General features: G+C 40.7%; 2 protein-coding genes and 1 long non-coding RNA gene across 23 annotated transcripts in view; 1 reads left to right on the top strand and 2 right to left on the bottom strand.

The window, feature by feature from the left end:
* tmem244 (transmembrane protein 244) overlaps nt 1-11,090 on the bottom strand; it is a 73,279-nt gene extending 62,189 nt beyond the window's left edge. For 3 of the 12 annotated variants that reach the window (XR_005072403.1, XM_037085836.1, XM_037085834.1), the window contains exons 1-2: nt 10,619-10,646; nt 10,185-10,258 (exon numbers count right to left, since the gene is read on the bottom strand). Coding sequence is in view for 3 of the 12 variants with exons in the window: in XM_037085841.1 (XP_036941736.1) it covers nt 6,020-6,077; nt 10,185-10,258; nt 10,619-10,666 (180 nt within the window). In the remaining 9 variants the exon portion in view is untranslated. Of the gene's footprint in view, nt 1-6,019; nt 6,078-10,184; nt 10,259-10,568 lie in introns of all 12 variants that reach the window. The other 9 variants (XM_037085845.1, XM_037085846.1, XM_037085843.1 and 6 more) reach the window with 7 other exon arrangements.
* On the top strand, nt 7,843-14,115 carry LOC119012229. Its single transcript, XR_005072406.1, has 3 exons — nt 7,843-8,277; nt 8,603-8,807; nt 11,149-14,115. It is a non-coding gene; the product is annotated as an uncharacterized LOC119012229 (long non-coding RNA).
* epb41l2 (erythrocyte membrane protein band 4.1 like 2) overlaps nt 11,555-24,334 on the bottom strand; it is a 50,751-nt gene continuing 37,971 nt past the window's right edge. For 4 of the 10 annotated variants that reach the window (XM_037085813.1, XM_037085815.1, XM_037085814.1 and 1 more), the window contains 8 exons: nt 22,188-22,355; nt 20,121-20,189; nt 19,098-19,721; nt 17,761-17,889; nt 17,367-17,465; nt 16,931-17,011; nt 15,305-15,419; nt 11,555-14,971 (listed from right to left, as the gene is read on the bottom strand). In XM_037085813.1, coding sequence (XP_036941708.1) covers nt 15,315-15,419; nt 16,931-17,011; nt 17,367-17,465; nt 17,761-17,889; nt 19,098-19,721; nt 20,121-20,189; nt 22,188-22,355 — 1,275 coding nt within the window. In that variant the 3' untranslated portion in view covers nt 11,555-14,971; nt 15,305-15,314. The remainder of the gene's footprint in view (nt 14,972-15,304; nt 15,420-16,930; nt 17,012-17,366; nt 17,466-17,760; nt 17,890-19,097; nt 19,722-20,120; nt 20,190-22,187; nt 22,356-24,334) is intronic. The other 6 variants (XM_037085823.1, XM_037085824.1, XM_037085821.1 and 3 more) reach the window with 5 other exon arrangements.

Raw genomic sequence — 24,334 nt, 5'->3', positions numbered from 1 at the left:
CATCAACAACCACTAGAAGATGCGTCAACACTGACAAAAAGACTCAACGTATCTAATTTTCCTCAGGGAGCTGCCTTATTACTGTACAGATAAATCTCCTATAGAGGAAATATACCGCCATCGCTATGTGCTGAGATAAATATGCACCCTTTCATCCAGTTTGATGGCTTGACAACAAGAAAACTCAATACAAGGATTTCATAGCTGCAACACCTTCACTATCTGCACACATAGCTTCTGTAAAATGATGCAGAAGCAACTCAAAGCTCTGTAGTTACACTGATGCTCACTTACTTTAGTCTGTAATCATTTGTTGCAGTACAAAATCAAGGCACTTCATCATATTGATTAGAAAATCTTCAATCCTGCCCACTGGCTTGCAATATTGATCACAATGACGCAACCAGAGAGAGTCTGGCAAAACCTCTGATTGGTTGACAGATTTACAGCATCACACAAAATACAAAACCAATAATTACTTGAAACTTTCCAGTGGTCGACAAGTTAAACCCAGTATTCAACTATAAGTCGATTCCTGCTCCAGAGGCTCCTACAGAGAGACCACCATAACACCTTGATGCAGGAGCATAAATCCCCCTTCAGCCCCTGCAGCGCTTACTGACAGCGGATGTACTGTAGGTATTTGCGAGGACTGAGGATGGTGCAATTTTTCTTCCCGGCTCTCCTTTGTGTGCGCATCAATGCCCATCAATATCTTAGTGAATGCACACTGGAGCTGAGTGTCTGTGATTGTAGGTAAATGTCACACATCTTACATAATGCTGGAAGCACCAAATCTCATTAACAAAGCCCCGGTAACTATGGCAATGAGCATCCTCGGCGACCCCACGATGTAACTTATGCTAAAAAGGCCAAGAGGTTGCTATGACAACTAGCAGGAAAACATGCGAGAGAGGCAGAGAAAGTTGATGCCGGTTTCTTGAAGCCTGCACAGACTTACACACGAGACACACACTGCAAAAAAAAAAAAAAAAAAAAAAACCCTCAAGGCACATGCTGCCAACAAATAAACAACAGGAGACATTAATTTCTGATTTTAAAAAAAAGACCATTAACATGCTACTTTTCTTCTTCCTTTTCAATTTCTATCATCATCACCCTCTGTTTCAGGTCTGTGCCCCAGCATGCATGCCCACACACACACACACACACACATGCACACACACACACACACACACACACACACACACACACACACACACAGTGACAGTCTGCTCGCAGCCTGTTGGAGCAAATTCATATGAATGTTGATCAGCAATAAGATCTGAACATTTTGTTCTGCTGTGAAAAGAGTCGGATCCGTCCTGTCATCTCAGGAAGTAGTGTTCCTGCAAACCCCATCGCTTCTCGCCTCTCTGTATCTCTACATCATCTTTCTGTTTTCTGCTGTGCTCAAACGCACCGCGATACGTGACTCGACTTGTGCTTCCTGTAACATCTGTGAAACATCATGTACATTTCTGTGCAGATGTGTCATAGACCGTCCAGGAGGCTGACTTTTCCCCGGTGGAAAACATCTGACAGCCGCCTGCCAACTGTGTCTGCTAATCACAACTCAGAGTGGTGAGAGAGAAGTGTCTGCTCTTATCTCTTAACTGACTGACACTGAGGAAGGTATTCTATGCTGAAAACGGTCTTTGAGTGGGACATCTTCCCAACTTGTGCTGCTTAAGCTTCAGTCCAAACACATGTGAAAAACACACACACACACACACACACACACACACACACTCTGAAGATCTGAAGAGAAAAATGATTTGAATTTGCTCCAGAGGAGGACATAAACCAGGCCCAGACAAAAACAAAGGAGAGGCTCCGCTTATGAAAACAGATGGTATCAAGTCAGGAGATGTAAATGAATTAGGATAAGTGAATTTAGGAAATGGACAGCTATGTGTAATTCAGCTTCAAATAAAAAGAACACATACGAGAGAGGTCATTGGAGGTCAAATATATACGAGTGTAATTACAATTTCAATTTTTTCTTTCCACTTCATGTTTCTTCATACATAAAATGGTTATATAAGATGGAGGAATGAACAGAATGACGCCATGTTCTGCGTCATATTGTTGAAAACAATCGTTTGTCCAATTTGTTTTGTCCAAAGCTCAAAGATTCAATTCACAACAACGTCAAAGTAGTTGCTGATTACTTGCAGCCTGATCTCAAGGCAAACACGTAACAGACCCTCTGATCCACCAGGGGACAGCTTGTGAGCATGATGACGAAAAATGTAAATGCATGTAAAGGTGCAGTATCACAGAAAAGGAGACAAATGGAGGTACAGTATAAAGAGCCAGAAAGTCTACTTGAGTTTCACCCAGGTGACCAAGGTTTCAGTCCTGTTTCGGTTTCTAAACTAATGTTGCTGTTGCTCTGTTAGCAGAGCAAAGAGCGGCACTGAGACGAGAACGTGCAAAAATCACATCCTTGGAAGTCAAGTGGGAAATCCATCCATCCCGAGTCCTTCACACAGAAATCAACAGTCCAGCAGCAACAAATCATCCACTTGTGAAGCCAACAGAGAGAGACAGGGAAGGTCTCAGTTTTGATATCAAGTTACAATCTAAACACGGATGGCCGATAAAAACGTGATCAATACATGGGAATTGTTACGAATTGTCACCGAAAGCCTCTTTAAGGAAGTATTTACTTTAAGTGATAATGTGTTGCTTTATTAAACCGTGACACCAGGTTGTTTATTTTACTGACGCACAAATCGAGTAATGGACGACTCCCTCCAGATCAATAAGCCATTCTGCTGCCACAGTGCACTTCTGCTTTTGGTCTCACACAAACTGCTCTACTGCTGTCTTGTTATTAATCAACACTTGGATTCATTATGGAAATGCTAAATGACTAGACTGTGAACTGAAACAATGGCCAGGGGCATGACAATTATTGCTTAAGCTACTTAACATGGAACTTAGCTGAACTTTAAAACTGAAATCCATAAGCTCTCCTGCAGTGTATTGTTGCCCTCTTTGAGTAAACAGCAAAAGTGCAGAAGGCAAATGTCAACATTTATAAAGAAAGTTGGCGAAAACACACGCATATATGTTCAGTCCATGTGTTCTCCCTAAAGGGCTCACAAAGGACTGTTATCTGCTTCCTTTAACACTTCCTCTGTGTTGCGCTGAAGCATTCTGAGCTCCAAACCTACACCTCATCAGGTACAGATACAAAACAAATCAATCAATGTCAGGATTCCTCAGTGGAAAGCAATAAGTAAGAAATGCAGAAAAGAAGACGATCTGAAGGGAGACGATAACAATGTCCCGTGGGAGACAGAAATGTGACATTTCCCACATGATTAAACTGCAATTCTTGACATATTTGTTAAAGAGATTCTTTAAATGCTAAAATGTGTATTTGTGGACTACCACACATCATTTTTCAAACAAACATCTTACATAACCCGGAGCAGAGAGACTTCTGAATTGTGAATTCTTATGACAGATCATTTCTCTTTACTTGTTAGACAAAAGTAGTTTTATATTTGCGTTTCCTTCCAATTAGACGGCCTCTGTACCATGAGAAAGAGACAGAGGGAGCTGGTTTCATCTCACTGTACAATCAATGAAACACAGGATCCGTTTCGCACAGTGCTGACGATACACAACACACAACCACCCACACATCAGACCACACAAACACACACGCAGACAACACCGCTTATCAAAGTGGATGCTCCCTCATAACCATACCAGACACAAACATGAGGCAGAATTTCTGATTCTGGCTCTTCGCAAACAAAATGATGAGCAACTGAGGAAGAACACGGGAGGCTGCGATCAAAGAATGACGAGAATGAAGAGCAATAGTGTTCAGATGAACCCCGTTTGCTTTGAGTGATTTGTTGTGCTCTGCAAAAGTATATCAATAAATAACTGATGCATGGACAGTCCAGTTTTGTGCTTTGTGTACATTTTCTGTAATTATCAGGAATATCCATGAGTGCTGCGGCAGCATTAGGAAAAAATCAGAGCTAATTGAGAAAGAAAGAAAACTGATGGAAGTGCTTGTTGGCCTGACAGAAAGGCTGGTGCTGCAAACAAGCCACAAACAATCTCCTAAAAAATGTGTTGCTGGTCCCAAACCAGAAGAAAACTGGCAGAATAACCCAAAATTTCTCCCAGGAATCAAGTCAGCACTCTAATTGGATTTACGGCTGCTCAAAGGAGCCATTCAAAGAGAGCTTAACCAGAGTTTCATTTTCTCTTTCCAAAAAGCCATGTAAGATAAATAAGTAATGAGCGGTGGCACATTTTGTGTCAGTCTGATTCTTTTTTTCTGTTTTCATTGCTCCACTGATGTAATTAGATATGCCACTTTGGAATATAAAGTTAACTCAATAACTTTAAAAACTCTTATCAAACCAAAACATGAAGACAACACCAAATCTTGCGTTCAAACTTGAAAGAAGCCTCCGTCTCTCTCGCTCTCTCTCTATCTCACAAGCCTCCACAAACGGATCAATAGGTTGACACACACACACAAACGAATACTGATCCCCTGCTAATCATTTCTTTGAACGAGAAGAAACATGCAGAACTTCTAGGTTTACAAACACACGGACGCACTCAAAGAAAAACAGAGCCGTGTGTGTTCATTCTCCAGAAATAGCTCCACTCTGCCCCAGTCACTCAGAAAAAACAAGCACTCAGGCACGTAAACACACAAAAAGACAGCAGCACACTCACACACACACACACACACACACCCCTCCAAAAATAAGCCCATTATCTCCTGATCAATCAGTGAAACAACAAAGCCAATCAATACTATTGATGTCGATGACAGCATCACTCAATTAGCCAGCACTTCTCACGGGCCAGAGGCAAATTAAGCTTGTGATTTTCATACCTAAAGCCCGTTCGTTCTCTCCCATGAGACGAGAGTAATGGTCTGTTTAAATGAGTCTCCACGTGACGGAGGTACGGCTGCTGAGATCTGAGCAAGCGGGTGTCAAACTACACCAGGGGCAGTGAGGATACTCGCTCCTTTCCAAGCGAAAGATGTGTTTGCGGCATTAAAAATGCACTTCTGATGTTCCTGGGGACATTAACACAAACACAACCTGCTTTTGACTTAAAGCCAGCTTGTTAGCTTGTAAAGACGTGGTCAAATAAAACTGCGGGTGAAAACATCTGGTTTAACCAGGACTGTGTCAGTATCTGGAGGGCTTCAGCTACATCTTGATCTCAGCATTGAGATGGTTAGCTTTTTCAAAGAAGCCGCTACAAAGCAAATGTGCAACAAATAAACTCCCATTAGCTTCGTAAAATCATCAGTACTTCAGAGCTTGTGATCTCTTAGAAAGTTTAAAGCTACCCTAAACAATATTTTGTATCAGCAGTGGATCAACTGATGTGTAAAGTGAAAAGTTCACTCAAACTAACAAGCAACAGAGAATAATCACCCGACTAGGCAGCCTTCAGCTCCACAAAGTTTTACAGTGTAGCATCTTTCAGCATATGGTTTTAGTTTTATTGTTTCACTCCCACTTTTACAGTGTAATTCTTAGCCACAACAGACAGCTGTTTTCAACAAAAACACCTGTAATAACTGCAGACAGACACAGTTAGCAACTAGCAAGTTAACATAGTGGAGCTTTAAGCAGCTCAAAACACACCCATTTCTCTTCAGGAGTTGATGTAGACAGCAACAGATCTAAAATGAGAGTGAATATTGGACATGTGAAAGCAAATGTTTGGATTTTTAATATGAAACTGTTAGCTAACAACTAGATAATGGCCCCAAATACACTACAAAGCTTTATAGGACCTACTTGAGGACAAAGTAGACCAACGTGTCCTGACTATCATGGACTTTTCCTCAAAGCCAGTGAAGATTTATCATGCTGGGATGTACAAATGATCTAAAAACAGTTAAAGACTTGATGCTGGACAGAAGCAAATGTCAAAAATACAAAAACATTGTCTGCACACTGGATTGTATCTCTCTCATAAATATATAATTTCCTCCACATATTACCTCAGTTTTGTGGCATACATCACATAGAAGAGTAGAGCTCCAGTGCATGCTGGGAAAGCTAAACAGGGACATAACAAATACAAAGATAAGATATTCTGAAATTCATCTCAAGATCCAAAGAAAGACTATTTGTTTAGCTGATCTTATCGTTGAGAAAATGAGAAACAAAGAAAAACAAGTATCACATTCGAAACGACTTTTGGACCTGAACTGTGTTTACAGCTTTTAAAACCTGTTATTGCTGATTTAATATGTGGTGGTTACATTACATCACATTACATTAATTTAGTAGATGCTTTTATCCAAGGCAATTTCTAGTAAGTGCATTTAACCATGTGGATACAACACAGAAATTGCAAGACTAATGCAAGTACATCAGCTTCATCAATATCAAATAAGCAGAACTGCTTCAGTGTTTCATAAGTAAAATATGATATATATATATATATATATATATATATATATATATATATATATATATATATATATATATATATATATATATATATATATATATATATATATATATATATATATATATATATATATATATATATATATATTTTTTTTTTTTTTTTCTTTTATTATTATTTTTTTTTCTTTTCTTTTTTTTATGGGTCAAGGTGCCGTCTGAACAGATGAGTTTCTGTCTGCGAGAGAAGACGTGTGCCGCTTTTTCTGTCTGTTGAGCCGTCAGCGGGCTGTCTTCATAGTGAGGGAGTAGCAAGCTGTTTGGCAGTAGTGGAGCGTAGTGGACGGGCTGGATGTGTGTGTGTCATACTCATATTTAAAGCAAACGTACATCTGCATACACTAACAATACTGTGTTTATCAAATTGAAACCACTGATGTGTGCTGACCTTCCCACACCGAGCGCTACGACTGTGGCTTTGGATTTAGGCTTTTTCAAGGTTGACGCTATCAGTTCCGTTTTAAGGTGATCAATACCGCCGCCAATCAAAAAGCCATCAGTGTCTGTTGAAGATAAACAGACAAAGGGCCAGACACACAGAGAGAACAGACAGAGGAATAAGAGGGAGGGAGGATGTGAAACCCATTTCCAATCAGAGAGGGAGCAGCTGAGAAAAGTCTGTGTGTTTAATGACACAGTGAGCGCAGAGGTCGAAGGTTCAATGATCAAAACATTACTCCAGGCCTGAATGCACACAAACACACACGGGACAAAAAGTCTGTTTTTCCACATTTTCAGGTTTTGAGGACACTCTAACCCGAGTAGCCCGCACTCCATATTGCACTGTATCTCCCATTAAATCGAGGACCTTTACTCAAGTACTGTACTTAAGTGCATATTCGAGTTACTTAGAGTAAAAGTTGTACTCTTTGCTATATTTGTCTGACAGCTTTAGTAACATGTTACTTTTCAGATTACAATTTTTCATTCCCTCCCTGTCCAATTAAAACCCTGAATCTCTCTTGTGACAAAGATGTGCATTAACAGAGGATAATAATAAACCTTGCATGAAATTAAATAATTTTCTGAACAGAAACAAAAAGGATTCATATCTGCACGTTATCAGGCACATATATCAATGTATCTGTGATTTACCAATATCAGTAATATACCAAATCAGCTCACAATATATAGGTCGAGCACTAATAATTACTTGTACATTTGTAAAGTTTTGAAAGCAGGACTTGTAGTTGAGTACAAACACACACACACACACACACACACACACACACACACACACACACACACACAAACGGTCCCGGCCAGTGTAGCTAATCTTCTTAGCAATCACAAGGTCCAACTGTTGTAACAGAACAAAGTTCACATCGTCAGCTACAAAAGAGGCGTTATTTCTACCAATGAGAGAGAGAGAGAGAGAGGCAGGAAGAAGAAAAACCTAAAAGCAAAGATCAAAAACAAAAGACAGACATAAAAGAAGTGTGCGAGACAAGATTATAAAAGAACCCAAACTTTTACCTCTGGACCATCTAGTCTCCCTGTGGAGATGTTCTGTGGATTATCTCACAGAGCTCGACAGTGAAACCTGACGTGTCGGACGCTGACACTGACTGGATTTTAAAAATCTAACTTTTAAGACTCTGAATGTGACTGGCCGTCGCCAAATCGTAACCTTTGACCTGCACTGAAATCCCGGCTGCGAGAGACAACCTCACATCATTAAGGACGACTATCAGTACAAGCATGTATTAGCTCAGTGCTGACCGTTGGCAGCCGTTTGCCACTCATTTCCACTACATCCATTCAAGCCTGCCTTTTTAGGAAACCTGTAAGTATATCTTTTGAAATATATGATCTAATAACTGCTGTGTATGACTGTGTTTCTTAGATCGTTGATTCTTCCTCTTTAATTATCCTGCTTTGAGCTTTGATGGCTTGTATTGAGATAATTTAGCAGTTCAAAACATTTAAGAAATAGATATCAGATAGACAGATATCATGCGTGATGTTGGTTATTATTATATCATATATCTTTTCCCGATTTTGTAGACTGCATTACAGTGTGTAGTGATGTATTTTCTTGTTCTAAGATTCAAAATTGCTTCATGCTTCAGGATCATATTTTGACATTAATACGGTAATCTCCTCTCTAGTTGTTCCTCCTGTCCCGGAGCAGCATGGAGGTGCTCAGCGGCCCCTGGGCTGATCTGGCTCTGCTCCTTCGACAGACCATCACACAGCCGGACAGAGAGACAGGCAGCCTTCTTCCTCTCTGGCTCTGCGGCCTGCTGCTGTTCCTGTCTGTCTGTGTGCTGCTGCTGCAGCTGATTATCTACCTCAGCTGGAAGCTCAGACAGGGTAGGCATGATGCTATTAACTTTTCATGTGTGGCCCATGTACAGACCTCTTACCATGTTATATTTACTGAGATTCTGTGTAGCTAAGTGGATACAGTAGGGATATGCCTTTCTCTGGGGGTACACATACTATAAATACATACACTCATCACCACACTGTAACGATTTCTGTATTGAATTGTAGTCCAAAAGCAGGGCTACTATTACTACATGTTGCAACAGTTTTAGTTATCACTGAACAACATTTTTTTCTGTGTCAAGAAAGCAATTTCATACCAACAAAAAATAAATAAAACAAATTCCACAAAGTGCACCAGTGTATCTGCAAAGACGCAGACAACCAACAGTGTCCTGTAAAAGTCTCATATTGTCATTTCAACATTCCCTGACAGCTCATGCTGCTCACAGTAAAATGTTGAGGGGGCCCCCGAAGCTAAGCTCCACTCTAAATAATGAAAAACATCCTAAATTCATCCTTCTTACAAAAGGAAAAACAACTTGGCAAACTGATATTTTTAGGATGAAACTTAATTTGACTGTGAAGATACTTATCACTGGGACAATTAGTTACACTGGCCTGGTTTGTCTGCGTTTACGTGTGAAAGATGCAGTGTTTGTTAAGAGAGGACAGCTTAAGGTTTTAGTGTCCTCAACGCATGGAAACCCTAGAAGCATGGCTATTTTTTCACCTGTGTCATTTTGATTGGTTAACCTGAACCCTTTGTGCTTTTGCTCTGACACAAAATACACCCAGTCATACGCACATCCAACAGAAACCATGGCATCGCTTCCATCACCTGCTCCCACTCTCACTGGGAACATGAAAGTGAAGATAAGCCTCACAAATTTCAGCTGACGAACACAAAAATACGTTCACGATGACGACAATTCTGATGTATTTAAATCCAAATCCAAAAGGACAGTTATGGGGATATTATAGCATATTTTCATTACTCCCAACAACTCTTATTAAACAAACCAAAACCAAATGATCCCACTCACAAACCCTGACATATATTATTCTTCTGTACCTACAGTATAGATAACATGCTCCCCTCTTTACCATGAAATCTTTTGTAGGAATGATCAGGCTTGTGTGTGTGTGTGTGTGTGTGTCTAAATAAGCATTGTGCATCATCTGTTGTTTATTCTGATGGCAGTTATAATCAATTACAACTAATCTCACTCCTGCAGTTTTGCGTTTGCACTTAAATGAAAGACTGCTTTTTAATTTCAGTTCAGTGTTTAGCGTCTTGATGAGAAATACTTCCGTCTGCAGCACCTGTCCTTTAACGATTAATACACTAAGAGAGGGGCGCTGATGTTGCATTTTATTATCTTTAACAACCACAATACAGCAGTTTTACTATGAACTCACCCAGTAATGTGCTGGTCCTCCATGCTGCCTCTTGTCAGAAGACATCCATCCTTCACCAAACCACAGGGGCAACACTTGTAAAACAGTTGAAGCCATTCTGTCACATTTTCTGATATTATTCTCATTTCCAACACCAGCAATTGAACAACATCATATTAGTAATCTATGCACAGTTGACCACAGGACTATAAACTAACAGTAAACCGATACAGTCAATAATATTGACAGTGGTGGCATTTAAAGAGCTAACGTCAACATTAGCTAAAGTTAGCCAACCGTTGAACTAGCTTAAAAATGTTAGCAAAGTGGATGTCTGCTAGCTAGCTGAAGCCTCTGTGGTATATTTCGAAGGCTAACTCTTCATATGTAATACATTTAACATACCTAACTACATTTAAAACGCTAAACTTGACTTTTATTAGCTTCTGTCACACCTGTAAGGCCAGAGGAGGAAGGGTCGAGTTATGGCCCTCACTGCGCATGCGTAGACCGGCATCGTATGTCAATTAAAGACCATAGTTTTTGTTAAATAAAGATTTGCAGACCTAAAAGCTGACTGTGTAAATACTGTGACAACTGCAACCCGATAATTCTTTAAATGTCATCTTATAAAGTTTTAACTGACTGGTAAAAGTGCAATATTCCAGTTAAAACAGCTGAAACAAACTATAAAATGCCTACAAGTGTAATTTTGAGTAATGAAGCCCATTTCAGCCAGTTAAAGAACAATAAAGTGATGAAAACTAAATCCGATGAAAAAAATAACAATTCCCATTATGAATTATGATAAAGTTGTCACCTCATTATTTCAATTTTAAGATAATTCAACTTTGTATATGGACATTAAGCTTATTTTTTATTCTTTTGAATGGCAAAAATGGGCTTCGGTAGTTCCGACTGCTGTCCATGTCCACTGTATTGTTGTGGCTCATTAATTTCTCTGGATGTTTTCTGTCATCCACAGCAGAGGCGGATCTGTCGAGGTTCCCACACGACAGAAGCGCCATCTACAGGCAGGTACACAGCAGCACACACCTGAGGAGGAGGAGGAGTGTTGGGTAACACTCACACAGATGACCGGTGCTGACAGACAACATGAGTAATCTCTACACCAGCATGGACAAATCTCAGGCAAACTGAAGCCTCCTGAAGAATATGAATTATTGACTGTAACAGAAAATCTGTGAAAGTTACTTGACTATTGTACAGCTTCAAAAGAAGCACGTGTTTCGTTGAACTAGACTAAGAATGTCTTATTTATTTCTTACCTGTTGTAAAACATTTCATACTGGACTTCCTGAACACAAAAATGACTTTTAATCATTAAATGAACCAAAGCGTGAATGAAGAAATGGTCGTGACACCAGATATCAGAGTATAACAATCCTTTATTTAAACAGTGTTACACAGGGGGCTGGGGGAGTGGCTGTGTGCAGGGAGACACAAGACATTTAAGCTGCTAGATAGAAAAACCCTACCGGTGATCATTGGTTGGCTAAAAGGGAGCGATGGGGCAGCTGTGGCTGGTTTCCCAAAATTGCCTCTCTTTTTTTTTTTCTACACCGAAAGTGAGTTTTAAGTAGTTAAAATACAAAACTGTGCTGGTATTATCTCCAAATAGGTCCATACTGTGTAGAACAAAGCCTGAGATATAACTGTAAAGAACATTTTGTCCATGTGTTTGATAAATTAGATCTTATAATCTTTCCATGTTGAGATCCCTGACAGTTTTAACATAAGCTGGCGTTGAATCATCATCAGTTGCTTTCAACAACTCAACTCTGTTCGTATATATATATATATATATATATATATTTTTTTTTATGTGTGTGTGTATTTTTTAAATCTTAATAAAAGTTACTGATGGCGAGTGATTTTGGAGAAGCCCAGACCTGGCAGCAGCTCCCAAAGCTCCCGTGATTGGTTAAAACAGAGCCCAGACCCCGTTGGAAAGAACAGGTGGGGGGTTTTAAAGTACAAAAAAAAAAAAAAAGGGAATGGTGGCAGAAAGTTTTGTAGTGGTGTTCCTTCAATGTCAAAAAAAACCAACCAAAACACTGCGACAATATTAAAAACATCCAACAGGGTGCACGATAAATCCCACCTTTTTCCACAAGTACGTCACACAGAAAAGACGACAAATGATGAGAAAAATCTACAAACACAGCTGCTGTGATATAACCGATGCGTTTTTTTTATTTTAGAAGATTTGTTTGTTTTTTTTTGGAACAGCGAAAGCTTCCAAAGCTGCCTAGTGTTGCACGGTTTGTTTGTTTAAATGCTTTTCTGCTGCTTTGTCTCTTTGTAAGAGGGTTAGAGGTTAAAGCTTCCCCCTCATCTGGAATGTTGTTTAAATGCATAGTAGAAGTCGGACCAGTGTTTCTCAATAGAAAAGCCAAGAGGGTCATTACCGCTCCATCTAGAAAGAAAGCCTTCAAACTGGGAGGTTAAATTAAAAAGGGATATAATAATTCATAATGTGGAGAATGAGTCAATATTGATGTAAAAAGAGAAAACACACAAATCGTTCTGTTAGACTGGAGGGTTCAGACAAACCTAGGCAGGTACAGGTTTTTGATTTTATTCATCTGTGGCACTTCTTTGCGTACAATCAGTTAAATTTCCAGGTAAGAAATGTGTTTTTTTTTTTTCTGTGCCAACAAAATGCATTAGGGCCAACATTTGGATGAAAGAGGACACAGAGAGATGAATAAAACATCATGCCATTTAGGGGTTTCAAGAGCACTTTGAACCCTCAGATACACTTCCCTTTAAGCTGCATTGTTCCTGTTGTAACTGTTTCCATGTCTGTCTGTTTGTAGTGGACTGTCTTATTCAGAGTGTTGTTTACAATTTTAACAGAAACACATAAACTCACTTTAATGCCGAGGAATATTTGGTCGCGGTGAAACAGTTCCAACACGGCCAGCGTCGCGTCAAGAGATGATTCTTATCTAGACTGCGTGGAGATAATCTGTTATCTACACACTCTTCAAACCAATCAACACAGTAGCCTTCTATCTAGACTCGCTCAAGATACTCTTTTGCAAGATAAAAAAAAAAAAAAAAAAGTGTGAAGACATGCTGGATTTAATCCCAGATCTTGTTATATATCTAGCAGGTTTCCTCAGTGTTATCTAGTCTGGTAATGGAAAGAAGCTGGGAGTGAAATTAAGTGCTGAACTATGACGACAAACAGGCTCTGATGCAGAGTTAGCAAACTGGCAGAAACTTCATTATTCTGAATTCTGGTTTCAAGTCCTCCATTTTGGTACCTGTGCTGCTTGTGGTGCACAACTCTTTTTGAATACCCTACGAATAATGAAAACAGTTTTAACCCACTGCAGGATGCAAAATAACGTGAGGCCAACATGCACCGATGCTCAAATTTGTGTTCCATCCCAACTCTCGTCTCCCAATTTTCCCTCAGTTCACTGGTCCTCTCTCCCAATCAGAAGTCTGCTCCCTTGCTCCCCTGCGGCCCAATGGGAATGGCTAGTGTCATACAGTGGGCGGGCCCAGGGAGAGCGTTTAGCTACTGAAAAGCTGCTCCCATCTAATAACCTTCAATTTTCTTAACTGTACAGAAAGTCGTATACCGAAGCTTTAAAGTCAGTTCATTTTCAGTTCAAATTCATGTCCATGTAGTAAAAAAACCCCAAAAACTAAAATACAGTAAAACTTACAAATATATCACAAAGAGTTAATTCCCACCTGTGTCATTTGGCTTCTCGAGCTTAATTAATGTCAAACCCACTGGCCCAATTAAGAATACGTCCATTTCCCGCCTACTGTAAATCGTAAAACGTCTCCTCTTCTTAGAGTAAAAAGTGAATTGAACTGAACATGAACTCACTCAGTTGCTAGTTAAACACACATGGAATGTGGATGAATATTAACTATACTTACAGAGACAAAAAAAAAAAAAAAAGAATCATAAAAATTCATAAACCTGGATGATATAATATTTTAAGTTACAGCTCCCTGTTCTCATTAGTAACAAAATGTGATAATGTGACATGGCTGGTTTATATCATTCATCTTCTGTGTTTTAATGAGCAAGACTGATTTTGTGTCTCTGAAACTACTGTTATATTATGTTTCTCTTCATTTACACCATTGTGAAGTGAAGGGGGGAGCTGTAATTTAACTTTTTTCTTTCTTTCTTTTTTTTTTTTTTTAGGGAATGTGCCAATACCACTTAGTCCATAGCTGATACAGAATCCAAGTACAAAACTTCAGTGTCAAATTAATAACATATTTCTGAAAAAATGGTGACGATAAAAGCTTTCTCTATGTATGAAAAAAAAAAAAAAAACAGAAGTTGCTTTGTTTTTTGAAGGTCATCAGGATTGGTTATCAGTGCATCCCTAGAGATTTTATATTTGCGATACAAGACGGACGCACTAGCTTCTCTCGTTTTTTTTGTAAAACAAACAGTTAAAGAAAAAAAAAGCACTATTAAAAAATAAAAACACGCTACGAATGTTAAGCTAACAAAGTGGTTCTTTTTTGCTCCCTCAGAAAACACCGAGCATATTATTTTTATTTTTCTTGGTTTTTTGGAGAGAGGGGATTTAGATGCACCACGGACGTGTGAAGGGAAGAGAGTGGCAACTTCTCTCTGCTCTTCTGCCCTTTCAGCCTCCTCCTCGTTTTTTCAGCTCTTCTTCTTCTTCTCCTTCTTCTTCTTCTTCTCTTCAGTCAGTCACGGTCGATTTTGTCGTCGGGTGATGGAGGTCGTTCAACGTCAACAGAGAAAACAGTCTCGATGGGCCCCTTCAGCTCTGGGGAAACACAGGTGAAGCCAGTCAGCCTGGGTGGTGTGATGACAGGCACTCAAAAAATAGTTTTCTATTCAAAATAATTCCTTTGTGCACCATCAGTCACTGCCTACCTCCTTAAATTTAATGATCCTTTCTTTTCTCTTTCACATCTGCGATGAAGGCTGATTGTTCAGCAGCTTCGTGTGTGGGAGTTTTAATTTCATCTCACTGATTTTCAGTTTTTGTCGTCAGGACAAATAACCCGCTCTGTGCACCCCTCCCCACCCAACTGTTAATAAAATACTTTCACCATGAATAATAATAATAATAATGCCTTACTATTATTATTATTACCTGAGTTCTGTCAATCCTCCTCCTCAGCCAGCTCAGTTTCTTTATGAACCACCACTCTGGTAACAGACATGTCAGGATGTTGCTCTTTGGCCTCCTTAATGGCCTGGGCCAGTGCCTGCAGTACAACCACACATTGGTAGCACCGGGCACAGCAGGCAGGCAGTGTGGGGGAGGTGGAAGGAGGAGAGGAGGGGGGAGGAAATGATGGAGTTAAATGAAAAATTAAAAAAGAGGCATTAAATAAAATGACAAGAACGCTGGATTTACCATCACTGTGCTATTTTACTTCTTTGGGTTAACTGGGGGACATAAACGGAAGTAAAATGGCTTCTGATGGAGCGGACACATCAAGTGGGAAAATGTTTTCACACACAGATGTGTGGCTCGTGTAAATCCAGCGAATAAAACAAGACAGGCAACTTAAACAAACCAATGGAGGAGGGATTGTGCATACAGATCCAGACCTGAAAATAAATTCTTCACTTTGCCAAATATTTAAGATATTTCGTGGACGCTATGTGCACATGTAGCCTTAATTGTTGTGGCCAGAGAGTTCTAATTCAGATGTAAACGTGAATCAATATCATTTTCAAATATCTGAAATGTCCTTAAATTTATTTTATCAGGTCTTCAAACAAACTCACAATTACAGGCTGTAGTTTAAAAATCACGTTTGAGTATTAAGATTTTAATACCGTTTTTGAGAGTGTTTGCACTCATATTGGGTTAAAAGTGTGAGGATTGTACAACATTTTGCACTTTATGGCAATGGATTTATGTTGATGGTTGAAATAATGAGGTCTGGCAGAATGGTCCATGGTCCACCATGTTTGAGAAAACTCATCAGCTCAAAACTTTACCTACAGCTCACATGTGTTTTGTATTATTATTACGTTATACTTTTTTTAAAATTCAAAATCCATTAAGCTTGTGGACAGAACAAACTTAAAACACTAGATGTGTCAGTGACCAAATACTTTTGGACTGCACTAATAAGATCTGTGTGATCTCTTGAGTGTTGCTTTTGAATGTCTTTCATCACCTATGCAGCACCAAAAAATATAAATTGGATTTTCTGTGGCTTCTGACAAAGACAGAGACAGAAAATTAAACTAACCAAGACGAGCAACAAAATTAGACACAGTGCAGAAAACAAAAAAGGTTAACACAGCAGTTTCTACATGTATGGGTGAGTAAGTGAAGAGACAGATGTAGCAGATCTGTAGGAATCTGCATGGCATGACTAATGGTGACTGGGCATCTCTGATAAGTGATTAATAAATCAAAAAACTGAAAAACTAAATCAAGTGTGCATTCAGACTACGAGCAACATGATAGACATGTCAACAGACGTCTTTTTGTTTGAAAAAAAACCCTTTAGTCTAAGCAACCAGAAAAGAATGCTAACTTTAAGCTGCAGCTGATGATTTTGCAGCTTCATTTCCTGCATGTTTTTAAACTGGAACAATAAAACATATTGTGCAAAAGTTTGGAGTTGTGCACCTCGATCACACATCTGCAAAATGACACCTGGAAAGCCTTTTACATCACCCAGAACGAAGCGACCCCTCAACCAAGCTGCTGAAACGGATAACAAGGCCAGGCGAGGCGCTCGGGGAAACTGACCTCGTCGTGGTCGATGTCACAGTCGCCAGTAATGACGATGCGTTTCTCGATCCTCGTCTCTGATAGGCCGCCCTTTAACGTCTGTGAGTAAATATAATAACAATGATGTCAATAAAAAAAAAAAAAAAACAGTGAAATGACAGAAGAGTGCAGCTCTGGTCAGCATTTGAACACTGAACAGAAAGTACAACTACTGATGAGGAGTACCATGACACTGCAGGCACAATTGCCATGGCAACCTAATACCGTATAAACTATGAGCCACAATAAAATGTGCGATAGCAGCTCAGATATAATCCTTAAGAGAGAAAATGTATTGTTTGCGCAGACTTGTGTATTGCAGTTATACAACATAAAAACAGTTGGGAGATAAACTCTGAGATGATGTGATTCACCGAACCACAAGACGAGGATGTGGTGTGTTTGTGGTCTGTACCTTGGTAATGTGTGTGGTTGTGGTGGTACACAGAGATTCAGAGGTGATTGTCTGAGCGGTCATCAACACTCCAGGCTCGCCATCGCCGTTACCATCCAACTGACGGCAGAGGAGACAAAAACAGATCATTAGCTGTACATAACCACGTGAATGTGCCCGTTGGATGTCTGATGTTCTAAACAAACTCTTTCGTCACCAACTTCTAAAAAACATGATTTCCCTGAGGGAGAAGGAATGAATCACGGTGGCATGCACTGTTTGGAACAAGACATTGATGCTAATACGCTTAAACTAGAGGATAAAATCTAAATGAATCACACAAATACAACATGAGGACATATAAGGACAAAACAAATGAAAAGCTCCCCGGGTTTGTTTTTTTTTGAATGTGCACCTGTGCAGCTTCGTATGTGATGGTCTTGGTTTCCGTATGTACGATGGGAACTTCTTTTGTAGCTATCTCAGTTTTCTGGGCTGCAAACGTGTCTGATATAGTCACCATTTCTGTCTTTACCACAGGTGGCTGGGGAGGGAGGAGAGAGAAAAGTGAGGGAGGAGGACAGAGGGTTATTACATTAAACCTGAGACAGTTAGGGGAAACATAAAGAAACTTGTTGCTACTTGTGCACTAGCTTTGAATATTCACTTCCAGCTCAATAACTGTTTTTTTTGTTTGTTAAAATGTGACTGTACATGTGTGCCTAATTCCCATCAAATCAACTGTGATTACATGAGACTGTATTCTACTGAGAGAGAAGTGACTGAGTTGTTGTGCACACAGCCACACACATAGCAGTGCGTGTACATGTACAAACGCAATAATGCAGCAAAAATCGTGCAGAGAAAACTAGAGATTACTAACTCATGCCAGTCAACATCAAGAAACGCACAACATGACAACAACTACTTTCAGCAGCGAACAAGCAACAGCTACAAAAATACCTTTGGTGTCAACGTGCAACTCAAAACATGCATAAAACATGAGCCGATAAAACGAGGCGATACTCAAATGGCTGGCAAACAATGAGACATTTGATATGTAAACAGCATGCAAAAAATGACATTCAGATGAGCGGGTGACATTTTCCAGAGTGGTTGGCAATGATGATTTCCACTATACCGTTACCACGGTGACCGTGACGAGCCAATTAGACCCTAACAAAGAGAGAAGCATCACTGCCAAACACAAGGAGGACACACAAACATGCACACACAAGCACCAAAAACGTGGAATACAGCATGCAGAGCCAATAAAGCAAATATACAACTATAAGCATTATGCATTTCCCACTTAGGCCCCATTTACTTCACAACACCACGATACAGAATAAGGAGGTGACAGCAACACACCACAATATGTGGGGCAGGAGCGAACTAGGCATGTTGATAATGGTGTGAAACACAGAATTTCACATGTAAGAATGTGGTGAAAAATCAAAATGAAGACTGAAATGAATTATGAAGGAGGGATGGTGACTTGACACCAAAACACCTGAGGTGAACTTTATCATAAAAGGACTCTTTAAGGGAGTTTTAACTGTACTTCTGGAGGTTGTTCACAGGACAAACATGAGTGTGAGGATGTACATGGGGCTTAAATATTCACGCAAGCAGGAAGGAAACCGGCACTGAGGTAAGCAGGAAGGAGAAAAAATAGTGGGCTTTTCTACAGTTGGTGGGAGGGGTCAGAGCCCGGGGGAAGCTCCGCAGTCGGCCAGGTGAAGACTTTACCTCAGAGCAACAAATAACCTGTGGCCGCGGTTCTGCTTCAACCAGAGACGCCTCTCCATTCATTTTAGGCTCTTCCTCTGCCTCGGCCGCCACGGTGATGCTCTCCTCAGGCAGGGTGAGACCGTTCGGAGCTTCTTCAGGTGTCAGCATCGGCTCATCAGTGCTTTCCTCTGTCACGCCTCCTTGCTCTTCCTCTGCATTCTTCTTCTCAGCTCCTGTGTCCTCCTCTCCCTCTCTGACTGTTGACTCTACAGGTTGGCTGACTTCAACTGGAAGGGCGGGAGCGTCTGGAGCCGACGTGTCCTGCTCTGACGTCTTCTTCTCCTCTTTCTTCTCTTGCTCTACCTCCTCTTCCTTCTCCTCTGGTATTTGAGTGTTGGAGAAGGATACGGAGACATTCGGGTGGTACTCCGCTTCTTCTTCGCTCTCGCTCTCAGATGAAACGCTCTCCTGCTTCACCGCTTTTGCTTCCACCGCTACCTCTACTTCCTCTACGACTTTCACTTCCTGCTCTCTTGTGTGCTCCGCTGGGGGGGAGCTGATAGTAACTGTGACAAGTCCTGGTTTTGGTGCTTTGGAAACCTCTTGGACGACAACGGTTTCTTCGATTTCAACTTCGGTTGTCTATACACACACGCACGCACGCACATACACACACACGCATGTACACGTAGTGCACAGACACACACGATGAGGTGCACGCACATACACAGCAAACGCATGGGGACAAAAAAAAGCATAACATGATCATTGAACATAAACACAAAAAAAATCAAACAACTTTAAATGAAAATAAATTAAAACACAACGAAAATCAGGAATATAAAGAAGATGAAGATGTTCAGCTATGGACAAAGAGGCACAAAGATGAAACAAAGAGAGGAGGACAGACGAATGAATAGTCACAGAACGGATGGCTGTAAAGAACAGGAAGTCTGAAGCTGGAGGGATGAAGGAAACGATGAATGAGGAGCGTCATGAATGGAAGATCTGGATGGATTAACAGAAGAAAGTTAGGACCACCTTTGCAGGTTCTTTGGTATCAGAGATCGCGTTATCAGCGGCGGCTGCTTCCGTTTTGGGCTCACTCACCTGCATGACAGAAAAGTTACCGTGACAATCATCAATCAGCAGCGACATCATCCTTGTTAGCACTTAACGACACCATAGCGATGCTGTGACGCTTGTTAACACGAGACAGCGGAAAAGGGTTTAATTGGCTACTCTTTATTTTTCCTCCCAGTCTCTGATCCTCCATCCCTCTCTGTCCCTGGTGGTCTTTCATGCACAATAATTACGATACAGTATCGAGTTCATTGCAGCAGGCAGCAACAGAGATGGGATGGAAGAGTTGATAGAAGAATAGATGACAGGAAAGATCCAGAGAAGATGGATTAAAGAGAATATCCCATCAATGAACTCTGGCTTATTTTCAGTCAAATAAAAAGACAAAGGAACATGGTATTGAAAGCAGCAGTTTCCTTGAGGTGTGGGTGACCATAGAAAACATGGTGTTTGATAATGAATTTTTAGTGTAGACGCTGTATAAAAGCTACACAATGAAGTTTCTTTGGTCTCTTTTAAAACTTGGTGCAAACTGCTGCTTCAACACTTGCTGCTTTTAGTTAGTTTTGCCGAAAGGAGCTGGTTAGGAGCAAATTTGGACATTTGCATTCAAATCCACACACACATGATTGGCATCACAAAACAAACGGATGAAATCCTAACATCCATGGCATTCACAGCTGTTAGTTGTTCTTAGATTTGATTTGCCATGCCCATCATTCAGGATGAACAGCTTCTGATACAAAACAAGGATTACGATCATTCATCCAGCATCCACAGCAGCAGGCATTACTGTCAGCTCGCATCGCTTCAGTGCCGTTGGGAACATATATGCAAGCATCTTTAATTAACTGAGGCATTACAGGATGTCAGTTCACTTTCAAGGTGACTGAGACTGAGGCTGTTCACATTTAGTATCACCTGTGTGATCCAATCACAAGTAGACAGCTTTAAGTCTGTCACTTCACATTACACACGTCTCGACATGGAGTGTGATCGGATCTCACTTCCCTGCTCTATATGCAAATGCACACCCCCATCACTGGAATAAGACGACAGCTTTTTTTACACAAATAAAGATATACAAAATACATCATGTACTTTGAGATGTCCACTTGTGATTGGATCGCTCAGAACGTGTGTTGACACCAGGTCTGAACAGCCTATCCAGACTCTCCACAGAGAGTTTCCTGTAATCTGTCAGTGCAGTAAAGACTCTGTCACTGGTTAACCAACAAATCTGTAGATGCAAATTGAAAGTAAACTGACTCCTGAATGTTCAGTAGTGACAGCAGCACCTCAGTGGTAGACAGTAGAGAAGTTGGGGAAATAAGAAGGCCAGCAGTAGAAGTAGACGAGCATGTGGTTATAACAGCATCTAGTGTTGGTTCAGGAACACTGCAGGCCGACGCAGCAGCCAAACAAAAGCCAGCGGCAGAGTGTCTACTGAAAAGTACAGAAGCTATCTCCTCTTCAAGGCTCTACAGCGACACACAAACACAGAGAACGCAGAACAGAGAGGAGAAAAAAATGTTGAGAGAAGACAGAGAATAAAGAAATACCTCTAAGCGCAAAACACAAGACACAAAAACACACATACAGCTGGAGCGACCTTTACATCTCCACCTCTTGTTGTGATTTCATCACCCAGAACCAAATGGAAAAGGCTTCTCTTAGAGATGAGAAACCAGAAACGTAGGCGGAATAAAACCCTTCTACAAGAAAATGTGCATGATGTAAAATGTGAACTGAGTCCAGCTGAAAAGGGATGAATGACTGAGCCGTGATGCAGAGACACTTAGGTCAGTTTTGTAGGAAGAATCACCCCAGAGGAGAAAAAAAACCAATGCAATCCACCAAGAGATATAAAGAACAGGTCATGAAAACCCACCATGGCAAAAGCATCATGTGAAAATACCCACTGAGGAGAGAAGTTTCTTTGCAAATATTGGATAAAAAAGTAAAATGTTAAATGCTCAGTAATTCATGCTTGTTTTCTCAAGTTCAACATCCAGACAGACGTACCACTTGCTGCTGCTGAACACGTATCGTTGTAGCGGGGGAGGAGGTGAGACGTTTCTCCCACTGGTTGGGCTGAGGAGGAGAGGGAGGTGGCGCCTCCATAAAGGAGCGTTTTAGCTGGCTAATGCTAGCTTGGTGTTTCAGAACCTCGTCTTGGGTCTTATCATGGTCCTAATGAGGGAAGGGAGGGGGAGGGAAGAAGGGTGGGGTAAAGGGGTGAAGGGGAGGAGAGTAAATAAGATGAGTATGGATAAATGGGACGATGGGTGGTGGGGAGAAGAAAAAGCAGGGTGGAAAAAGCAAGAAGGTAGGAGGGAAGAGGAGAGGAGAAGAAAAGGGGATAATTGGGAGGTGGAGAAAGGAAAAATGGAGGATAGGTAAAGTTCAGATGAATAAAGAAAAGAGGAGGAGGGCAAGAAAGAGATAAAAGGAAGGACAAAGGGGAGGAGGGATGGGAGGGAGTGGACAAATTTGGTTCAACAGGTCAGAGGAACATTAGTCTGTCAATCAGGAGGAAGACAAGATGGACGCCATGCCTCACTGGAGCCTCTGTTAAAGAGTCCGATATTTCAAATTTGGCTTACTGCATGTGTCTGCGTGTGTATGTGTGAGAGAGATAATTCGTGTGTGTTTTAGACAGGCTTCAGTAAAATATGGCCTCTCCATCTTGTTGAGGAGTTTTCCTTAAACCAGGCCAGGAACAGCAGTGCAGACTTGCAGCACATGGAGCTGATAGTGGTGATCACACTTTCTCCCTCCTGAACTGCAACTGTTTGCTCACTGCCAGTAAAGTATCAGTTATCTTGCTTTATATCTGTCCTTTTCTTTATTTCCCCCCCATTTCTATTACATCTATCTTGGTTCTTCTCTTTTACTCGCAAACACTACAGGTACCAGCTGGCAATGCATCACTATCAGTCCCATGTTGCTTCATAAAAAGACTTGTTGTTTTTAGTATGTTATCAAACATCACTCAACACTGGCAGCCAATCACCAGAAAACAGGAAGAAAGCCCCTTGTGTGGGTTAGAGAGGCAGGATTAGTTGAGTTAGACGCAGCTGCCTGGCAATAATCAAACTGTTTGATAAATCAACACCATTAAAATAAAAGTTCACAAAACTGCATTCGACATGCACAGAGCATGCATAAAAGTCACGCGCGCACACACACACACACACACACACACACACACTGCTGACCCCCAGTCACAAAGCAGCCATTGTGAACACTCTGCTTGGGAAATGTCTTGGAGGAGAAAGTCTCTACTGTACTGTGCCGTAGCAAGATACACATCAAATAAATATTTTACATTTCAGAGATTTAACGCTGAAAATGTCTCGGTTCCCTTTTTGTACACTCAGAGGAGCACATCAGTATGAGGACCGCTCAGGGAACACTAGTTACATGCAGTTCAAGCAGTTGCTATGGTTGCCATTTCAAGGACTGCTGCTGATCTAAAAGCTCTTAACAGTAATAAACCTCCTAATTAATTCATTGAAAACTCCATTATACTTATTATTCTCACAAAAAGCATTAAAATCATACGTTTTACGCATTAGAGCCAGGTAAAGTTTGACATGGGTAACACATGGCTATCGATTTAATGCAATTCCTATATTAAATCTACTTCTGAGGGATATATTAGGTGCTTTGGTGAAATGCTCCACTATACTCGTCACTTACTTTTCCTGTCCGCCTCGTGGTGCAGAGCAGGAAGCGTACAGCAGGTATTAGTGGGTATTTCAAAGCCTTTTTATGGAGATAGGGCTGACGGAATCAATAAAGTTGAAGAGAGTAAAACCAAAACCATGAGCTGAGAGGAGCTGTACGAGCAACTCCCTTTAAATTACATATTTGGTTCACTGTTGATGCATCAATATTGATTTGTTTCACACAAGTCAAGTCTACTAACAGGTGTTCAAAATGGCTGCCATGTGAATCGGGACAATTAGCAATGACACTATTCAATACCAACACATTTTCAATCATACTATAATGACAAAGGAAAATCATTGGAAAAGCTTGAATTGAGCATTGACTTGTGGTACAAACATCCAGACACAGGCATGCACACAGAGCCTGAGAGTGCGAGAGGGCAGCAGTCCTGTACAGAACTGTACAGAGGAAGTTGTAGTTCTGATGGCGTCAGA

Source organism: Acanthopagrus latus, chromosome 22 (assembly GCF_904848185.1).
Source record: "Acanthopagrus latus isolate v.2019 chromosome 22, fAcaLat1.1, whole genome shotgun sequence".
Lineage (NCBI taxonomy): Eukaryota > Metazoa > Chordata > Actinopteri > Spariformes > Sparidae > Acanthopagrus > Acanthopagrus latus.
This window is presented reverse-complemented; position numbering and strand designations above follow the sequence as displayed.